At 27.8% G+C, this 23,852-nt stretch overlaps 1 protein-coding gene across 1 annotated transcript in view; it reads left to right on the plus strand.

The window, feature by feature from the left end:
• Positions 1-1,762: 1,762 nt before the first annotated feature.
• The window catches only part of LOC129960664 (fatty acyl-CoA reductase 1-like), a 42,893-nt gene continuing 20,803 nt past the window's right edge, over positions 1,763-23,852 (plus strand). The window contains exons 1-3 of the mRNA XM_056074218.1: positions 1,763-1,905; positions 21,365-21,501; positions 22,632-22,748. Coding sequence (XP_055930193.1) covers positions 21,382-21,501; positions 22,632-22,748 — 237 coding nt within the window. The 5' untranslated portion in view covers positions 1,763-1,905; positions 21,365-21,381. The remainder of the gene's footprint in view (positions 1,906-21,364; positions 21,502-22,631; positions 22,749-23,852) is intronic.

Raw genomic sequence — 23,852 nt, forward strand, 5'->3', positions numbered from 1 at the left:
AATTTTCTCCTTCATATTGAACCGGCGGGTTTCGTATCATCGCTGCAAGCCGCGCATTGAAGTTAACTGTATCGTCATTGAACTCTTTTTATAATGTGGTCTAATAGAAGCGAAATTATTACTTCTATATCTGTTTTCGCTCACCCCATCACTTTCAACATTATCCACCTTCAATCGTCTACATTTTTTAAAAATTTCTTACGAAACTTGCTTGGTTTTATGTGCACTGTCGCCTTTTCATATTGGGACCATTTTTAAATCACCCTGTATAATCTAAAGTTATTCCATAATAAAAAGTTTTTTATTTCAGATTTTAAACAATGGAGGACTCATTATTTCTGATCCTATGTATATTTTATTATTCCATTAAATTCATATGAATATTTTGATATTACAGGCAACCGCAACAGAAATCTGTTTGTAAGCAAGGATACCAAAACACGAATGCCAAAATAATGTTAATTTTTTTTTCATTTGGATTATTTGGGTTTCCGCATTAGCATTGAACTTTATTTTATCACAAGATTTATTTTAGAAGTACTATGTTACAAGATTCAATTTAGAGAATAATATATTGAATCTCGTATGGCCTCTACCATGTTATTTGGTTCTGACAAAATGATGCATTCAAAAATAGAATATTTTCTTATATATTATCTTTCATATATTGTTATGTATCATTTATTTATTTTTAAAGTAAATTCGCAAATCATTTAAAATTATTTTATTTACTTTCTAGGTACAGAATTTAAAGTATCACTGTGCTATAATTGCTATTACATAGTAGCATGTCTTACAACTGCTGTACAGTGTCGCTGTTTTAAAACTATAGTTAAATTGTATTACAATTCACATCAGTTCATTCAGTGTAAGCGAAATTATCCACATTTTTCCTGTTTATTTCATAGAAAACATATTTTAAATAGAAGAAATCTTTATGAGTTAGGGATTTTATTGGAAATAACGAAAATTTCAATGAATTTTTTCCTAATATGTTTAAATATATTTAACTTGGGCATTTATTAAGTTTGTACTTCATTTGGTAATTGTTTCTCAATTATTTGCTTCTAAATCTTTTTTCTATGGCTGACTGATTTTAATTATCAAAGGACTTCTCTGACCATTTATGCTTCTTTCATTGGATTAATAGTTTATTTTTCTTTCGGAGCATTATTATTGAAATCAAAACAAGTTATTAACAGTTACAAATGGTTTGATGAAATTTTCACATATATTATTACATGAAAAAATTTAGAATTATTTTATCAGGTTGGTCATTTGAAAGACCTCTGAAAAACGATTTTATAACACAACCTCCTTTCAAATATATATTTTTGGTAGAGAATAGTTCTCTTGTCCTGTTTCAATTCTTTTGCTGACATCAAGTGGGAGCGTTGTAGGTTTTACAAATGCTAATAGATTGTTGTAATACGAAAAATATGATTTTTTCTTTAATAAATCAAATATCGGAATTAAATCTAAAAAGACTCCAGTTTCACTTTGTATCATTCAAAGAAAATCAATCGTACATTCTGTTCATTAAGAGATTCTATAAATGGGGAACAATTAGGCAATTTGAAATTATTTCCCCCTCGCCCAGTGGGAGTTTCCGTTCACCTTGAAATTTCGAAGAATGAAAAAACGTAAACAATGATTTTCCTGACAAAAGCTAATTCTCACTGAATTAGTTGTTTCCTTTATTTTATGGATTTTCCTTTAAGGAGGGATGACTTACGAAGTTCGTTGAACGACAACTCCAATAGCCATATTTGAGTTGTTGCGCAGCCTTGATGACGGTTGCTTTCGTATACTACTTCCTGTAAGACTTAGGCTTTAAAAGTGTTCTTTTCTCTCTGCTCATTGCTCTTTTCATCCAGATACCGGACGAGGCAGTTCATGCCGAAGGTAAGCTTCGCTTGTTTTTCCATGAGAAAATCTTAAGATAAAAAAGCCTATAGATATCAAATCTTGCCAAAAAAATGTTTTTTTAATTATTCTGATGATAAAGCCTTTAAAACTTAAGAATTCAAGCCTTAAAAAAGTTAACATTGAATCTTTTTTAAATGAATCCTTAATCTTCACATTTCCAAATATTTATGCTTCGACAGCGTATTTCTCCTTGACAAAAAAAAAGTTGTTGTTTTTTTTTATAAACTTAAGAAATAAAACTCTACATGTAATAAGCTTAAATCATAAACGTTGCAATGCAAAATTACATAAGAAGAGTGATAAAATATTTATTCCATTTCTATCTCTCACGTCAAGAGAAAAACGAATGCTAATGTTATTTTAAAATTTTTCGTGAATGGACTGTTTTATGAATATTTTTCGAATAAATGTTAAACGAAACTGATAATTATGGAATGAAATTTTTAAATTGTTGAAAAGAAAAATTAAAAGGAGAATAAACTAAATGAAAAATCATAATACACAATATCAATCTTAATATAAATATAAGTTACTGTATATTTTATATGTCCTAAGCAACTTGGTCGAATCCAAGCAGGTTTTACAAATTGATTATTTAAGATACAAAAAAGAATAAATTTAAAGTATAATAATTGATTAAATATTAGCTTCATTGGAAATGAACAAAAATTATATACTTTTTACACTTTGAACTACTTTTTCTTAAAATTTCTCTTTTATTTATTTATTATTATTTAATATAATTTTGACTCTTAAAGTATTGATTTAATCATGAATAAATCAAACGAAGGCAATCTATTTTATATTACAGTATTTGGGAACAAGTATTAATAATCGTGAAAAAAATTCTCATTCAATTGATAGTCTCATTAAGCCCAAAATAGCTAGTGTAGATGAAGACAACAGAAAAACGACATCAAATAATCTGCGAAATTTTATTCTACATATTTCTCAAAGTTCATTTCGCTTTTTTAACTTCATTTTTATTATTTTCATTGAGAAAATGTTACTGGTTTTCGGTATATATATCAAGTTATATATATAATATAATATAACATGTTTTTCATATATCAGGCCGACAAGAAAGTAGTTTTAGAATTTATTTTTCCACGGGAGGTCATAATTTATACAAGGGAATAACTAGTGTAAAAACGGCATTTTCCCCTCAGCGCTTTTATTGCAAGATTCTTATAGGGAGTTCTTTGACACATGTTAATTCAGGAAAGGGAATCTTAACCTTGCATGAGAAATCTGTAGTCATCAATTTTTTAAAGCTCGTGTTAGAATTAATTAAATTAATTTGGGTCAAGAGATAAGGGAAAATAGAGAAAAATCTTAGAATAAAGTAGTATAAGCGCTAGTTTAAGACAAAATAATTGACAATACATATATGACAAAGATAAGACAATGTATATATATATATATATATATATATATATATATATATATATATATATATATATATATATATATATATATATATATATATATATATATATATAAAATCAGTGTATAATTGTATTCAATCGATAAAAAAAATTTTGTGGCTTTTTATTTAATTTACTTTTTATTTTTTTACTTTTACTTTTTTATTAAATTTTTTATTTAATTTACTAATGCACTTCATTGTATTTGCTTTTGATAAATCAGTGTTTATTATTATGATGTTTTAATTTTTTAAATTTCTCCAATATTCATATTGTTCCATACTTTGAGAAGAAATATGCAAGCTACATTTCAACTTTGTAAATTAATCCTTAATTTATTTTGGAAAAGTGAATTATCTAGATGAAATCTTAACGTTTTAATGTGTTTGCACAAAGGCGGAAAACATAAAAAAGAAAAATAGCTTTATGATTAAGTATCCTGAAACTTGCTTCTGCTTGAACAATATATTAGAACCTTAATCAGAAATTTTCAATAATTTTTTTATTGAAACTGCAGTGATACTTCCCTAGAAAAACATCATTTCTGTAAACCAGAACTTGAGGTAGCAAGCCGCGTTAACACTAAATTTAATATTTGTTTAATGTTATCAAAATCCACCAATGAATAAACAATCAATCAACTTTTAAATGATAAACGTGAGCATATAAAAAAGAATTTCTGAACCTTTTAACATTTAAATTTTGAAAATTTTTATTGAATTATAAAATTTTAAATAGTTCATATTTCTGTTTTTTTTTTGTTCGATATATATATGATTTCAAAATTGTTTTTTTTATATTTTGACTACAATAGTGGGTTTATTTTCATTCTTCTCTGCCCACTATTATTAATATTTGTCGGCAAATGAATGAAAGTATCCATTTTTTCAAATTATCTCCCTTTCTATAATTTTTTCAAAAATGGGCCTTCCCATTCCCTTCTCCAAAAAGTTTAAGATTTCCTAAAAGTTACACATTAAAGGATTTTTCTTTCCGTATGCGTCGTCTAATTAATATTCATTTTATTTCTGAGTTTCACACAGAATTCATTATTTTGTTGCGTTTCGCCATCTGAGAAATTGCGCAAAGAAAGACCTACTTTTGCCCATCCTTCAAACGAACGTTCAAGGATGGAGTGGTCTAGTTCCGATCTGCAGGATCAACAAATTTTTATTACCTGAAAGTATCGAGAAAATAACTTCATTAAAATGACTTCTATGGAACGGTTGATTTTCTACACTCAAGGGAAAGACGCACTTAAATACGTCTGGAGTCTCTTCATACAAAAGTGAAAAGATTAATTGCATTACATTAGTGCTTGTAACATCAATGTCTCTTCCTAATTTAGACAGATTCATTTTAAAGTGAACAAACCTACTTTTTGTATTTAATGAAATCACATTTAAAAAAACTGATAATTTATCATATATAGTAGAAGTTGATGAGAATTTCAAGTAGAGGAATTTACAAAACTATACGCTTTTGGCGACTAGCTTGTTTGTCAAGGATACTGAGTTTTCTGGCTGTTAAACTATGAATTCGGGATATATTTACTTCCTTACCTTGATATTTACTTAAATTGTGTAACATAATTATTTCATAGAAGTTTTAGTTATTTCATGAATAACTAATCATGAGTTCTCAGTTAATTCATAGAGTTTTTGGTTATTTCATGAAATAATTTTTAATATATGAAATAACAGATTTCCTATTTTAGTGATGTAAGTTATTGGCGTTCTTTCTCTTGCGACATTTAAATCTAATTCGCGCTAGATCAAATTTTCTGTTTAATCCTAGATTCTTGATTTCCTTTATATTTCTTTTCTCTGCCTGACTGGTATTTTCGGCGATACGGCGAACCCTTTATCAATAATTTCTAATAATATTTTTACAGCTTTGTTAAGTAACTAAGTAAGACTCTGAATTAAGTACAGCAGCTAAAATGTTAAAAAAAGTAGCCTGAAACTTTCGTACGATGGTTTGTTTACTTTTGACTGTTGCTGATGGCTATTGACTGTACGTAATAAGGCCGATTTCTGTGCTCCATACATCAGTATATTATACATGGAGACAGATTTGAAAGGTACAATTTAAAATATTTAATTTTTTATTTTGAAGTTACATACAAGACTTAAAAAATAACATATATGGGAAGAATTGCATCATCGAATATCATCATCTGAACTTTTAAAATTAAATTTAGCAATAAATCAAAATTTATTGCAGGGTTGAAGAAAAAACTTATTTTACTGTCATTTTCTTAAATCTTTTCAGTCCGAATTATTTGTTAATAAAATAAATATTTAAAAAAAGTTTAGAAATACTTTATATTTAAGATAAAAACATTAAAACTGAATGAATGAAGTAATTTCTTCCTTTTTTTTAAACTAATTTGTTATCTATGAGCATGCAAGCCTCTCTCTAGATAAAATCAAAAGCAGAAACGTGTATAAAAGCATTGTTCCGGTGATGTCATTTGGATCAGGAATGGCTACAAAGAAATCATATAATCATTGCTTCTGTTTGTCTTCAAAGATCAGATAATCATATTGTCTGTAATTTCTTCTTTTGATTGCCAATGAGATACGTTGATTAGAGAACAGATAAGAAAGATATGATATATTTCAAATTAAGTGTGATTCTTTTTCCTTTTTTCTATATATAAGGAACTTATTTTCTTCCCCAAATATTTTTCTGGTTTATTATTACTTAATCCAGATTTTTAACCTCTTCCGAATAAAAAAAAAAGACTTTACACTAAAATGCAAACAGAAACTGGAATTCTTTGGCAACTTTGCATTTTATCGTTGCAATATAGATGAGAATATGGAATGAAAATATTGAAAATTAAATGTTAAATTGTTACTTAGTTTCTTTATCATAAGAAAAGGAACTCATAGACATTCCAGAATAAAGATTAATTAGATCAGAAAAAACTCTTGAATGAAAGAATCATCCGCTTCGGATAATGATGCTTATCTCATGTAAAGTTTCACCGGATTCTTAAAATTTGTTCATTAAAATCAAAGATGCTGACGCATTAACGTTGAAATTTCACGCTGATTTCTAAATATAAATAGCCTCGAAATATTTCTGCTTACTTTATGGTCCTTTTATGGTTTCATTGTATATTTTTGAAATTTGAAAAATACCATAAAAAAATTTTGCTTTGCTGATTGAGTGAGCTGTAATCTGGTGTGAAAGTTCAAATGTTAGTTTCATATTTTAACTAGACTAACGCCTTGATTTGAAGCTACAGAAGAGTTGCTTTGACATAGACCTTATAATTTTAAATTGTGATCAGTTTACGATGAAGTCCACACTTAAGCTAATACTCCACTTTCAAAACTTTCCTGCCATACCAACTAAAAATGCATGTAAGAAGTTTGAAAAAAGCATAATTTTCATATTCTAAAGATTACATTTAAAAAAATTTAATTTATCTCTATTTTTTAATCTTCCCCGAGCTTTCTAATTATGATTATTCTTATTTTTATGTTAATTCATCTGCTGTACTTTACTGCGAAAGCATCTGGCCTTTGGAAATTGTTCGACATTTACCATGTTTTGAATTTTGGAGACCAACAAAAAGTTTCAAGGTTAAAAAAACATTCATTATTTGTAAATAAACATCTTATAAAAACTAAAAACAGGGAGTAAAATAATTTCTGCTTTAAAAGGTTTCCAGTTAATAGTCGTTCATTTTGCAACTGCTCACTGTGGGGGAATGACAAGTCCTCTCAATTAATAGTATGGCAGATTTCCTTCTGCAATCATCTCATATTTGCACAAAAAAAAAAGGATTTTCTCTTTTCAATACTCTATACAATATATACCTTGAAACAGATCTTTATTTAAAAAATAAATCAGCAAGAATTTCTGAACTAAAATTTTGCTCATTGGCAAGTATTTTTTTATTTATAATCGGTAATGGTCGGTAGAGAAAACTGAAAAAATGAATATTTTTCATAATCACAAATTCTACGTAGATATTTTATTATAATTTTTTTTTAAATTAGGGATTTAAATACGATCTAATATTCTAATCTAGTCTTTTATTTGACATGTTTTATGTTACAGGTAGGATTTTAACAGGAAGTAAGTCAAGATTTAAAATTAAAGCTTTCTTCTAAGTCGGTAAATCTGCAATAACTTTTTGCGTAATCTAAATGTATTTTGAACTATAACAATATAATATAATGCTTAAAAATCTGCCTATTTAAAATAAGTAATAAAACTACTCATTTCTGAAGAAATTTGATTTTAAATAATTGCACAGTCAGGTGATTAAAGATGTTTCAGTTAATGAAAAAGTTTTGAATATTTGAATGAATATCATGTGCACATATTTAAGCATCAAAAATTACTAATATTGTGAAACCTATTCTGTTCATCTTTTGGTTTAAAAAAACTATTTGTTCAACCAATTGTACAAATTACTACAGGGAGAATTATTTAGGAAATTCTCACTAGCAAATGAGAAAGCTCCCTAGTACTTTAAAATATTAAAAAGTTAGAGAATTAAAAATATTCCGAACCAAAATTCTTTCTAGAAAATGTTATTGAGGAATAAAATGCTTATACATTATGTGTTCTACCACTGATAAATTGAATTTCGTGACGTAACAAGAAAGCATTAAATTAAAATTAAATCTAGCTTTGACAACAAACGAATTATCAATCAAATTCATACAAATGTTTGAATATAATCGAATATATCCGTTCATTTAAAAACAAATCATTTGTCAAGCTGCACCCTTAGAAATTATATATTCTTAAAATACTTTTCTTGATATTAAACTATCATAAATTAATGTAAAACAGAACAAATTATACATGTGTAATCCCTTTAAGTGTTTGTAAAAATAGTTCAGGAAGAAATTAGGTGGTGCGTATGAATTTTCTTGAAAAACGATTTCCTTATGTTGAAATCTATTGTTCGGAGTTGACAATGTTTTTAGAGACAAAGAACGACAGCAACTTATTCATAAGCACCTGAAAACCTTGGATTTTTTTCACGGTCTGTTTAAAAGAGGAAATTTTGCAAGTATTACAGTATAAGGCAAAAGAACACATAATTTTCACAGAAAATTGTTCGTTTGTTTCGTGAGACATGGAGTTTTCGAACGGAAAGAGGATGTTTAGCTGCTATTATTGTTAGTGAACTTCGAGAATAATTGCCATTTTCATGATTTACTAAGCATTTTCAAGAAAATATCTAAACATTAAAAAAAATTCTTAAAAACAATAAAAATTGATTATCATAAGAAAAAACTTTACATTTTTACATAAAAATTAAATGAAGATTCCTTTTTTTTGCGTGGGGTGGAAGGGGTCTTTTTTAATAAAAAAAATTTCAGTTAAAATCTGAACAATACTGTCAATTGCGATTATTGGAAGTATGTTATTTTAATGTATAGTTCATCGCTCTATGAAACTCATATTTTCAATATGGATAACAAAAAAAATATCACTATTTGGATTCTATAGAGTGATTTTAAAATCGTGGTAAAATTTTAAGAAACGTGCTATTTATCTCTTTTAGCACTCCAAAAAAAAATTCCTTTACATTTTCATTCCTTTAACTGTTACGAACTGTTTATCTATGTTATTTCAGAACAAGAATTTTGTTGTGCGTGAGTGGCAGTTTCATACAATTCAAATTTGCCTACCAAACTCATAGATTAAGGAGTAAAGATTAGAGAAGAATTTTACAAAAAGTACATAATGGCTATTCGTTTATTGCCCTATTCGAAAAAGAATTTAAATTTCAGTAGGATTATGCATCGTCGCAATGGGTCAAATTAACTCAGACTTACCTTCCCGATAATCGCCCATATTTTAAAAAATAATAAATAAATGCTAATAATAAAAAAATAAGAAATGAATGCCAAACCGCACAGGAATCTCTTAAAGCTTCTGTACTACGTTAAGGAGATAGATTATCTCTTAACATTATTCATGCTGCAATCAGACAGAACAGAACGCCATCTCATACTCCCACATCCGTAAATATTCTGGTCACTAAACGGTTTGATGGGCATGTTACGGGAATTTTTTTTAAATACCAAAATATTTATAGTACAAAAAAACAAAAATAACTATGTACAGAATTTACAAATATATAAGAAATGATAGTAAAATGAAAAAGTTTATGAGGATTTTCAACTCTGAAAAATTAAAGAAAAAATATTTGGAATAACCATATGCAAAAAGATAAAATGTATGAAAAAACGCATGAATTCTGTGTTCACCAGTTATCATGACATAGCAGAAGAGGATGCAGTTATAAAAAACAAATTGGATATAATTTGTTATATAGGGATTTGTTATTATGATAACAAGGAAAAACTCTGATTGGTATTTATGATTGCAAATGCATGTGTAGAAACTGTGGTGCTTTTCCCCCCTCTTAGTCTTTGTGAGTATGACACTTGATGTTGAGAGCTAGGGAGGCACGAAATGCAGCAGTGATTTTAGAGATTATCTTTGATCACAGATAAGGATAGCGGTTGATTCGAAAAAAAAAATATTTCATGTTAATTTTATTTATTGGCATAATTATCCTTTCCTGTTTCATATCTATAAAGTAAAATAACTCAGTATTTATAACAGTAGTTGATAGCTAATAGGTAGCACATAGAGTCGGAAATGCAGTGGAAAACCATAACAGGGAGGGTTTTTTTTTTTACCTGGGAATCAAGTGATATTAAAGATAAAGTATGCAATTATGAAGCACATATTCACTAGAGCATAACAACACAATTATATAGATAAGATCACTGATAGTCGTCCACAATAGTAGCAAGTATCAACAATAAAACCTTCGAGTACATTAAGCAATTGTTCAAAGCCCAGCTTTGCAATTAAGTTATTTTGCTAGTATAAAATTTGTATTCCTTTAAACCTGAGATGCGTGTTTTTTCTGTTACTTTTATTTAGTTTATTGACATAGAAGTACTTTTAGAAGTTGCCATTTGCGTTTACAGCTCATGTTCTATTTCAAATATGGCTTATTCCTACAATAATTTCTCTATGATTTCCCTACCCTTAAAATTGGTCCCATGGCTTTAAATTCATAGAGTTTAAAAACTCTATATTATAGAAATTTTGTGTGATATAAGATTTGGAGTGAAAAAAATGGCTTTACAATTTTCTTCTAGAAAGTGCTAAATCAAATCTTTTTTTCACGGAGATCTTATTTATGCCATTTTCTTCGTAGATTCCTTTAGCATCAAAAGCAAGTGAATTTAATCTGGAAAATAAATCAAGATTTATATTATGGATGTGAAAAGTGATGGTAAATGGCTTTACAAACACAACGGTGACAGAAAACAAAAATGTAGCATTTCGGAATTCAGTCACTAGACTTATGTCTCTTCTTAAATAGATTTTCTGTTGAACAGGTTTTGAAAATAAATTTTTTTCCTGCTTTATCAAAAATTTGAATGGTTTTCTGAATGTATCGTTGTATGAATTTATTAAAGCTAATGTTGTCTTCTTCTACCGACACAAACAAGTGTGTAAAAGTTAACGTATTTATTAATAGGAATATCACACTAAAATATATATAGAGAGAGATATTTCAATAAAGTTATACTGATTTAAAGGCGATTTTTTTCCTTTCCTTCCTTGCAATAATGTTTCAAAGGGATTAATTAGTTTGACGTTATTCTTGTCAACAACAAATCTAAATTCTTCATTTCAATCTTTTTTCATGACAAAATTAGTTTCAGAAAAGCAAATATAGCAAAAAAAAAAAAAATTATTTATTTCATCATCGAAATTCAAAAGGTATGAAATTTTGAGTGTTTCAAAATATCGATTGAATAATTTTTACATATAAAAAGTGAAAATTACTTATACAAAAATTTCAAATAGTGGAAGTGACTTTGCCGTATTGCTTTTCTCAAAACACAGAATGTTTATTCCTAATGAATATCTTTCTCTAAAAAACCTTAGAAACTGGTTTTTATTTGGAGGACAACCTGAAAGTGGAACTTGGTGAAAGGGCGATTTAAAAAAAAAAGCTGATATCCATGGCACTGTTTCCTTCGCTAGTTTTTTTTTTTTTTTTTTTTAATTTTTTATTAAGCTTAGTAATAAAATGTCTTCTTGCACATTTTAATATTTTTGGAAAGATAATTATCTTTTGAAGTTTAAATTCTTGAATGAATATCAATGAATCAATCATGTCTTATCAAATTGTCTGCTGGAATTATTTCAGCAGACGTTTAAGCTACATGTAATTTTTAAGTGTTTTTATTTAATATTGCATATTTCATATTTGTAAGGATGGAAATTTGTAATCGATTTTTCACTTACTTCCTCTTGCTCTAAAGCTTTTTAAATTTTGCATTTATTGATTTCCGATGCTAATAGAATGGTTTATTCATTTTAAAACTTTTAATCATCAATTAATATATTAATTAGGCTAAAAAATTACGCAGGTGACACCATCAAGAAATTAATTTGAGAAATGCTAATTTTTTAGATTCTAAAATGTTTGGAACCATGAATTTTGTTATATATTAAATACTAATAAGTAGAAAATAATAACAATGAAACGATTTTAAACATAGTTTTATTAGTGAAATAAAAAAAGTAGGAAGTAATATTTTTTATATGTTAGAATAAAATTAAGATACACTATGACCATTTCTTAAATAATCTTTGAAAGATAAAATGTACTGAAAATGTGATAAAAATTCCAATTTATTTGCAGTATTTCTATCAGAGACTCACGCTTTTAACTCTTTAGTTTTTACTTCTATATTTTTAATAAAGTATTAATTTAAGTAAGCAATTAAATGATTAATAAAAATGATAAGAATTAAAAAATTATTCTTAGAACAGGAATATTACTAATACGAATTAGAACTCCCACTATTCTATTAGAATATTAAATATATAGATAATGTACAATTTATAACATTTACTCTATTACTATTACAGTTTTCTATAAAATTATTAGAAAACTGGCTTATTAATCTATCCTAATTTTCTTCATGATGAAATTTTTTATGGCTATTTAGAACATAAAAAAGAAAACAATGGCTTGCGTAAATCACATTTGAGTCCCCTATATAGATTAAATATTTTGTCTTTTTTATGCCCTTCTGACTATAAGAAATAAAAACTAAAAACTAGGAAATAATAAATGTAATTTTTTAAACATTATGCTTTTATCGGGGTTGTAAAAGGTAAAATGATAAAATGATTTTTTTAAATCAATTGGAGGGCAAGACAAAAATCATAAAAACACGAGGTGCAAAAAATAAATTAATTAAAAAAAAAATAAAAGACTCTCAAGTCACAATAATTATCATCATATGCAAAAACAAAACAAAAAGCTCTAACTTTTATCATAAAAAATTTAGATACGATATGCCTTTACGATTCCGATTTACTTAAATCTATCTTCACTTCACGTTTTGCAATTTTATTGTGATCACCTCGTTAAAAACATTAATCTCTCATTGAAAGTGAGCGATGGTAAAATCTTCTCTTCGTGTTGGACAGTTCGAAACCCGATTCTGCTGTGTTAGTCCTCTGAGATCATTTCGCTGGTGAAATGAAATGGAAGGCAATGTCTTCTGGCAGCGATTCAAAATTATTTGCCCAAAACAACCCTTGTGTTTCTGGGTATATATTTCATTACCATTTTTCTAAAAATGAGCAATGAATGCAGCTTTATTTGAATTTGAGATTCTGGTCTCGAGATTCTCATTCAAATCAGATGCATTTTGATTGTACGTTGCCATCTAACACCTGGAACCTCTGAATTCAAATATTGAGGCAATTGTTGTCAAAGTCAGTAAGCAGGAGCAGTAGTTCACTGGAAGTATCTGTCTCACAATTTTTAAAAATTTCAGTAAATGTTACACTCCTCAGTCTGTATCACTTTTACAAGGATATCAAAAATAATTCCTCGAACAAAATCTTAATTGATTTGCCATTAAAAAAAATTCTTTTTAAATTATTATTTATACAAGTTTATTATAATTTCAACAGAAAGTTGTATGCAGTGTGTCTACTGTTGATTGTTATCTGAAATGGATCACACGACTGTTTCTTCTTAATAATTTACTTTACCACATAACCGAATTTGATTTGCTGTAATAAAACAAATAAAGATAAAAAGATTAGATAGGATGGACTTCGTAATAGAGCAAATATAATAATAACAAATTATGCAAATATTTTGAAACAAGGCTTCAAATTTGCTATTATTAATTGTGAGATAGTATCAATAATTGTCATATAAAAATAATTTGAGTGAAGTCAGTAACATAAGTCTAAAATTTTTTCTCATATTACTAATTCTACACGTTAAACGATTGCATATGAATATTCGTATTCGAAAATTGGAAAAAAAAATTTAATTGACAAAAATTATAATGCATGCTATAATCTGGCTATTGAATGATTTGAAATTTAATGAATTATTTCAAAAGTGCTGATTATTAAGCAGCTCGAAGTATGACTTAAAAAATAGTATAAACGAAGATTTATCTATATCGCAATCTTCGAAAGAATGAAAGCAATGGAGAAAATAAGAGCTATGCAGATATTTAACGAACTGTAGATAACTTGCATATGTGTACGAAAACAGCGTTTTTCACGTTGGTTAAGGAATGCATTCTATTGAAGAAAACTGAGAAATATACAGAGTGTCCTAAAAAAGTGGAACAAGCGTGTATTTACTAGACTATTGCAATTAGACATATACTTCCAGTGGCAATGTTTCCTTAAATAAGGTGCCCAAATGCGTGAAAATACATTGGCTTCTGTATATGGTGGATGGGACTAACTAACGAGTTTCTAAAAATACTACACCACACCTTTAAAGAAAATTGTTACTGATGGTGAACCTCTTCCACGAAGAATGGGTTTTTAGTATTTCCAAAACGATAGTTTTGAAGATTAATGCTTCTTACTTTATTAATGCTATATTCGTCTGTTCAAATTACAAACAAACGTAAGACAAAAGATTCACAAAGAGTCTAGACGCATGGCTGTTTGTTGGTGTTATGTACAAATTACTTTTCTTAGAAAATAGGCATTTGATTTTACCTGAAGTACCAATTGTAAAACTTTAGATATCAGTTATGTAGTTGTCCATATAACTGTTTTGACAGTTCATAGACACCATGAATGCGTCATTAGCAAATTTATTCCGGATTATAATGATAGGATAATGTACTTCCTGACAAATATCTGCATATGACAGTTTTTTTGCATTGAATAAATTTGCGCTTTTGAAATAAATGTCTTCATGTAAATTTGTAATAAGTCCCTCTAAAATATAAAAATAAGTATATTCTATCAATTCTGTAGATAGAAACACGAAGTTTTGGTTCTTAGATGAATGTAAAAGAAACATTTTATTAATCCTCTCTTTTCTATTTTAGATGCATAAAAATTAAATTTTTTTACGTTTTTCTATCAACCTTAATAGAAGTCAGTGCTTTCATACAATTTCTCACCGTATTTATGAAACTTTGCAATTGGAAGTATATATCTAGAGGCAATATTTATTGAAATAAATTTTGTTCCACTTTTTTTAAACATTCTGCATAAATTGTTCTTAATAATACACTATTATAAATGTTTGAACATTTCTTTAAAAGTGAATTTTTTAATAACGTTCTTCTAGCGAGTTCATCCAGCTTTCTGTTATTTACACAGTAAACATAATATAATTTAGCTCCCTTTCAATTCAATTTTTTTTTCAGAATTTCCATTTCTTAACTGTAGATGCTGCAAAATTTAATGTGCAAACTAAGATTACTTTCATCACTTTATTTTTAATGCTTTGCTTTGTATTTCTCTCTCTCTCTTTGTGGATATCTATTACAGCAATTCTTTTCTTTATTTTGCAAATAGTTGAAGAAATGTTTTTTTCTTTTTTTCTAAAATATTCAATGGTATGAAAGTGACTTGATATATTTTTTTAAAAAGTGGAAGAAATAATGATCATCTGCAGGAGTCAAAGATACAGTATCTAATTCGAATTGTTTATTTTCCCAACAAATAACGTCTAATTAATGAAATATTCTATCAAATGAAAAGCTTTCTCCTCCCATAATTTCAGTGTCAGCTCCATTTGAAAACATACTAGTTGCTTATGCTGTTGAGGAAGGTTATATCTAAATAATAAGCAACTCAACTTTCCTCTTTGATGCAATTACATCATTAGAAGACAAACATTATTATTGACATATCATTATTTTCTCCTCTTGCATAAATGTTCGAGAGATAACAAAATAGAGACTTAATATCTTGAATATTATTCTTTTTCATCATTTCTTTTCCTCAATTTATCATTGCGACTTGTTTATTTAACATAAAAAGGCTTACAAAAAGAACATTAGGCGGGTAAATTATTTTTCTGAGTTCTATCACATTACATCCTCACACATGCCGCAACAAATGAAAATGATTAAATGAAGTTCAGGAGTGCGTAGTCACTGTGGAATCACAGCACCACCAACTTCTCTCCCTAAATAAATATAATTACTTATTTCTGAAATGTTGGACCTCTAAAGGTCAATCAGTGTAATAGCATTTCTTTTATAGCTTTCAATATCTAAATATATATAACTAACGTGAAGGGCACCGAAATCACACTTATAGTTTATTGATAAATGGCAACATTCAAATGCAAACAAGTTGCTATGTGAACATTTCAGGCCGCTTCATTGACTCTTTTTACAACTGCATTTTTTTAACGATTTGCCAATTAATGAAGCTGCAAAATATTAATGGAAATGTGGAGAGAACTAGTCGTTTCACCAAAAACTCTGTTAAGTTAGAGGAAAGATGTAAAAGAAATCAAGAAACAGGCGTCAAACAAAAAGTTTAATCCATCAGAAAATAGGCTTAACTGTCGCCAGATGTGTAATCATTATAGCTTACCTATGGAAATTGATGACCTTACCTTCCAAAAACTATAATTTTGTAAAAATGTCTTTTTAATTATCTAAAATCTCAAAAAAAAAAAAAAAAACCTTTTAATGATATCAGTTTCCTTTCTACAGAATTTTTTTTCTTTATTTTTAATAAACTTTTTAAATGCACACTATGTAACTATGATAAATTGAGTTAAAGTTCAATTTTGCTGGCTTATGCTGCTTAAAAACAAGGATTTACCAGGCCTTATTTCTAATTTTATGACAAAATTCAAATTCATCCATTATTGATCATTCGCGTACTTTTGCAAGTATTAAGATTTAAGGGGAAAAAAAAAAAAGAAAATGTTTCTTTGGGCTTTAACTCCGAAACAGAATTTTCATTTCCGCTTTTATTTCGTAATATGTAACTCTTTAATTTGCATCCATATTACTCTTTATTAGCACATTAATTCAATTAAATTCATATTTTCAGTCGTATGATATAATGAATTGAATTTGCATAATGAATGAAAAAATGCATTCCATATGCATGCTTTAACAACATAAAAAGTCAATAATTTGGCAAACAAGTCGATCGCCAAAAAAGATTAGTTCAGAAGAAATACGGAAAGCCACAAAGAAGAAACTTCCAAGCAATACCAATGCTTTTTCTACCATTGCGTAAAAACCTCGTTCTTTCCCCTGCAACCTTTTTCCCAGTGGGAGAACGGTTGCGATCACGGAAAGACAAGGCCTAAGTACCTACGTCACAGAAATTCATGATGTCCCGTCGAGAGTCGTGACACGAATATAATTGGGAGCACGAAAAAAATCTCTTCCTCGTGAGGATTGCTATTAAGAAATGAACTGATTACTTCCGAAGTCATTTTATTCAATCAGTGGTCAGTCTCGTGTTTGAAGACAATGGGAAGCTTGTTTTATTGTTAAAAAATTGTTTGTGTTTTTAACTCTTTGACTGCGTAATTTTTTTAAAATCACTATTTACATGCGATGTCTGGAAATAAGTTCAAATATTTTTCAAACAAAATAAACTGATACTATATGTTACACGATAATAATATGATATAATAAAAATCTGTAATCGTAAAAATAAACATACTAAACTGCGAAAAACGCGGGATGAGATAGAAAATGGAAGGAGTGCCAACCCGCGGAAATCGCGGGATACGCAGCTGAAGGGTTAAAAATAAAAGATAGTAATGTTCTTAATGTGCTTTAATACAAATTGTAGTGGAAATTATTGGAATGTTTAATAAAAGTACTCACTTTAGCACTTAAAATAAAATAGTTAAATGCCGTACATCGTGATGGATTTTATCCCACAAAGCATAGTAGGGTGGGTTCGCTTAATTGCTTTTAAACAACGTCAAATGATTCAAGGGGAAAAAACTCATTTATTCTTACTTTGAAATTTAAATTACCGATAAACATTAACTGATATTGAGCTTAATCATTCGATATTATAAAAGAATAATTTATAAAATATTGTATAGTATGCAGAGTTATATATAGAATATTATGTCCTTTATAATAAGTAGCTTTTCATTTTCAAACAAAAATATTGTCCATATTCTCTCTGTAAATAAAATGGAAGCAAGTGCTTCCCACATATTCATTAAGGAAATTGTTGCTGCATTGAAAGACTTTAGTCTAAGGCGAATGGGTAATAACTGACAACAATTCAGTCAATCAAAAAGCAATGTCTCTGTTTAATTTTCATTTACAGTCATAGTCCATTTTTTAAAAATTATTTCCAGTAAGTAATGAAAGACCTCCATTTTTCAGGATGGAAACCGCCCATTTATTGAAATATTTTATCAATAAAAGGATTAATAAGAAGAATAATGATAATGGTAAAAATTAATTAATAGCAAAATTTTTAAATATCAATTTCCAAAACAGAAAGAATTCTAAAAATTTACACTGAAAATACTGAAAAAACCAATAATAATAATTTCATTATTTCTGTTTATAAAATAATCGAGTGCTCTATTAGTACGTGTGATAATAGTTTGTATAATAATGGTTCATCTTTTAAAACATTAAAATTGTTATGAGGAACAGAAAAAAGACAATCTAGCTAAATATGGACACAATTTATCTTTCAAAGTAATGGTGTCCAATAAAGCAAACTGTTATTCAAATTTTCTATAAATTTATAACAGAAATTAAGAGAAAAAAAATCTGTTTACAAACTACAAAAGAAAATTTCTTACTGGACACGGTAATTTCAATTACTATTTCAAGAAATTTGGATTATTGAACACTGATCTGTGCTTTTGCAGCGTGGGTGGAGTTCAAAATATCGAACACTTGCTTTTTATTGCTCCAAACTTACTGAAAGGAGAAGAGATTTTATTGTGGATCTCGATACCTGTAATATTAAGTTTCCACCTCCGCTTCATGTTTTGGTCGACCATAAAATGGCTTTTTTCTCATTCTGTAAATTTATTGCATTTGCTGCTTCAATTTTTAATTAGTTTTGTTGTTTGTTTGTTTTTCCTGTTGTTTTTATCCTTATTTTATATGTACATATTTTTTTCTATGTATGTAGTGGTTTCTACTTACTTCTGTAAGCCTTGTGCTGTACTTTGTGGTGCACAAGGATTAACTTATTATTAATAAAAAAAACTACAATAGAAACTGCATAATTTATAAAAAATTATAAATTGATGGAGTGATACTGTCAATGTAAAAACCTATTCACTAGAGTCTGTGAAAATGTTATATTCAAAAATGGACTACAGCCATCATCTGAAATTGAAAAGAGGTGCAAGTTTTTAGATGGAATTTTGAAGTGGTTGGAAGACTTGAAATATATGAGTAGCAATACCGTTATTTTATAAAAGAAAACGTATTCTATACTTTATATGAGAAAATCTCTGCTAAAAGAAGCAGTTAAATATTGTGAAGAGAAATTTGGAATGAAATAAATCCTTCCAGGAGAATTTTTACACGACAATTTCGATGCATGATTTAGTTTATGTCCACAAATGGCAGGAGCACAATATCATGAGAAAAAATGAATATATAGAATAATAAAAAAAATTTACCATAAAAAAATCTGGAAATCTCGAAAATTTTCACAAATCACTTATTGATAATTAGGAAAATCGTGAAAATATTATTTTCTGAAAATTAACCATATTCCCTAGTTTGCTCATTGAATAGGATTTTCAAGAATTTGAAAATTTTCTACCAGAGATAATCTCGACAGTCACTTTGTTCACACAGTCCTTAAAAAATAAATTAACATATTTGACTTTTAAGAGATGAAATATTACTAGATTGCTCAATTTCCTTGGATTAGAATTTAAGGCAAGAGAAGCTTCTGTATCCCCAAAAATGCTATGTAAATATAGTTTTTTATTCTTGTGTTATAATTCAGAATTTATGAGCCGTATTTAAAGAAGATTTCTTGAAATTTTCAAATCAAAAGCATTCAGTAAAAGAAACAATTTTTAATATTTTAGTGATGAATTTCAAGGCATAGGTCAAAATATTTTTACAGAATGGTAATTTGATCAGTACTAAATTCACAAATGAATAGATATTGTAAAAAATTAAAAGACCGGGTCAAAAATTCTTCTCAATCTGGAAAAGGTAGAAACCTTGGAAGGAAAGTTGTTTCAAACAAAAATTGTGATAAAATATATAGATAAATGGCAGTCAAAGGATGCATTTCTAATGTTTCAAAGATTTAATTTCTATTTTTCGAATTGCCAATATAATTTTCATTGAATATTAAATTTATTGTTTATTTGGAGGTGTCGTCTCACCAATCGTTTCAGAATATCATTTTTACATGCAGTTATTTTTAAATCCATCATTATTTTTTTCATTTATTTTTTCTGAAAAAAATTATTGTTTTAACTGTAAGTGAGATATAACTACTGGAAAACCTGCAATGGAAATATTGTAAAAAAGACAAAACGCCGTACCTCTTGGAAAAGTGTCTGCATTTTAATCATTACAGAAAACCACTGAGTTCTTGTTTATGGATGGTTAAGGAAAGGTGCTATCATAATATAATACAAGTTTCGGCTGCTGCACCAGAACAATAACAAAACTCCGCTTCATTCATGTGCCTGAACGCAGCAGCTTCCAGAGATGATAATAGAAGAGTATCAAAGACGTTTCTGCTGCAGAAAAAAAATTTCGAAAAATTTGAATATAAATAATGAACGTTTTATAATTGTTGACTTACAAAATTTAATTAATAAGTTGTATTGTAAAGCGTTTTCGTAAGTAAATACGAAAATTACATTTCAATACTTGAATTCATTTTAACCATAAATTTCCTCGGCCTTTTAGTGCTCAACTGAAGTTGAATAAATATTTACAAACGAGATTAAGAAATGCAAGAAAATGAATCGAAAGTATTTGTTTTAAAGTTTCGTTTTTTTACTAAAATTAATTTTTGAAAAACTAGTTGTTTTCTTTATTAAAACTTGCCTACATCATGTCATTTTTACTATTTAATGATTAAAATAGTGAAAATCAATTCAGAAAGGCAAAATTTAAATGATACCTAAAATCATTACTGTTCAATGTAAGATAGGTCTCTAAGGCTATAATGTGTCCCCGATCAAAGCTGAATGTTAAATTATTGATTTTTTTTTTAAGAATTTGTAGAAGGAAGACTATCTTTCAGACTTTTGTGATGTATCAAGGTGTCTTAAACAATACTGCCATAAATTAAATATTTAGGGGAGAAGACACTAGCTGATATTTTTATAAAAAATGAAGTTATCATTGCATTAAGATTTATAGCATTTTAGTAGAAAGCGAGAAAAAATTTGCAATTTTTACTAACCAGTATTAGACAAAAAAAAAAAAAAAAAAAAAAAAAGGAATTTCTCGTAAGTTATTTGAACGATTATCTTTTTTTAATTATTTACCAAATTTTCGTAGTATCTATTGTTCTTCTTTCATGCTTGTGCACATAATTAATTAAATTAAAAAAAAAACAATTTCATTTTTTATTACTAGAATATTATCATTAGAACTCTTCGAAAAAAATTTTCATTTATAATTGCTAGTCTTATTCATATTGTGAGTATTAAAGTTACATTTTGAATTCTGTTTTAGGAAGAGAAAAGATACAAATGGCTCGAAATATGGAAACTGAGATCGAGAATGAAGCTTATGCTGAACTAACACCTATACAAAAGTTTTTCTTCGGTCGATCTATTTTTATAACTGGAGCCACTGGATTTGTTGGCAAGGCAAGTATACGAACTCTCAATATAATATGGAATGGAATTGAATGCTCTTCACTCTCTAAATATTCATTGTTTTTTCTTTACTTCTGAAAAATTCCAATTACGCAGTTGTGAAGGTAACTTTGAAATAATTCAAATATAAAAGATATGATATTCAATCCATAGGTAAGTAATTACGAAAAAGTGGAATGTAAAAAAAAGGTAGGATGTAACTTTTTATATTGTTAATTCCGCAGACGGATATGGAACTATAAAATGAGGTAAAGATTTTGTTTTTATTTGTCATTAAAAAGAAAATTACAAAAATAGGAGTTATTATCACTACAATCAATGATAACTGCTTTGAGATTCCGTATTACACGTGGACGATATAATCGCACTTTCACGTGTTGTTACTTTCATTTTAATCAGAATTTATTACAGAGAATATTAGTGCTTACATCAGTTAACATTAAAGTAATATAATTTATTGGAATATTGAATTTTTTGTTTTAAAATAGCTTGTATATAAATTTAATCAATTAAATTCCCATTTTTGATTTATATTAGAATCCTGCTCAGGACTATTTAATTTGGCGTAGGTTTTAATGACCTCATCTTGACTATTTTTAACATCAAAACAGAATTATTCAATCAACAGGATATTCGAAGTCATGCAGGCATTCATTTAACATTAGAATAAGAAAGGCTTTTATTTCATGAATTAAAGAAGCTCTGTTTCAAAATTTATGTTCAGTTTAAAAGCTTGCATGAGCGATTTTTTTAAAAAAAAATGTTTTCATGCTCAGATATAAAGAAAAAAGATGCAATAATCAAATTCTTATTTGCCCTAAACTATATATATATATATATATATATATATATATATATATATATATATATATATATATATATATATATATATATATATATATATATATATATATATTCCCCATTCATACAATAGTACTGTTTTTAACATTTTATTCCAAATACACATAACTGTTTTTGTCCATGTTTTGATTTTATTGGATGAAAAAACCTTTTTGATAAATACTGAACTTTTGCAGTGTAATTAAAATATGTGCTTACTTATTTTTTTATTACTTAAAGAAACTTTTAATGATAATTTTTCGGCAAAATTTGTATTATAGGTTCTTGTGGAAAAGCTGTTACGATGCTGTCCTGGTATTGGAATGCTTTATCTTCTAATGAGACCAAAGAGAAATAAGACTGCTGAGGAGAGATTAGAGATCCTTTTTAAGTCAGAAGTTAGTTCTACTTGTTATATGATTCCATTTTTCTTTTACTTACAAATAATTGCTAATTAGTTGAATCCCAATTCCAAATTCGAAGCGGTTTTTGTGTGATATATTTAGCAAGAAATTTCCCCTATCTGTATAAATCTTTTAAAAACATTGCTTTGAATATATTAGTCGAATTTGGTGACGTTAAGCCCTTGCGCAAACTACAGAGTTTGCGTATTAAATTAATACTGTCATTTTTTCTTACGGGGCAATATTACACCATCATTTCACATCCTTTAAGAGGTTTATATGTCAAAAATTTCAAGACAGAAATATATTTATTCAGAAAATCAGGTATTCCAGCAATGGAAAATAAAAGGAGAGAAGGAAATATCTACTCTGTTTTTTACAATTTATGGTCTACAATAGGAAACTCTTCTTTAAACATTTCCTCTCGGAAAATAATTAAATGCATAATTATCCACAAAATAAAATGGTTCATTTATTATTTCAGAAAGTAAAAAATATAACAGTATAAGTTTGTTTGTTTTTTGAAAAATAAATTACAAACTGTTGCTTGTTTTTTTAGACTTTTCACAACTCTTTAAATACTTTTATCTAACCATTAAAATCCAGAAACATCTAAATGATGCATCATTTAGAATGATATCTGAGAGACAGTCCAAAGGGTTAAAGCTCTATTACAGTACACAAAGTGTGCATTCTAATCGTGGTCCAGCAGTTAGTTCCAAACCGTTAGAGATACTTCTAATTGGAAAAACTCTTTCAAATTAAACGTTTTATTTATTTGCATTTCACGTTGTTTGAATCAATAAATGGAAAGCTAAAAATTTCGAAATCTCTGTCTTTGCTCTCCTATTTGAATTTATTACTCTTCATTCTGAAAAAATTTCATGCTTCTATGATTAAAACTGGCCACATTATAAAACTTTAAATATCACTACTGAAATCAGTTTAGTACAGATATATTAACGTCCCGTTTTACAGCAACACTGGGGCTATTTTGGGACGTATCTTGTAATTCTGAACCGCAGTCAGATGACGAGGACGACACCTGAGCTGTCACCGCTTCTCCAAGCTTCCACACCGCTCCAGCGGGAGAATGTT

Source organism: Argiope bruennichi, chromosome X2, assembly GCF_947563725.1.
Source record: "Argiope bruennichi chromosome X2, qqArgBrue1.1, whole genome shotgun sequence".
Classification (NCBI taxonomy): Eukaryota; Metazoa; Arthropoda; class Arachnida; order Araneae; family Araneidae; genus Argiope; species Argiope bruennichi.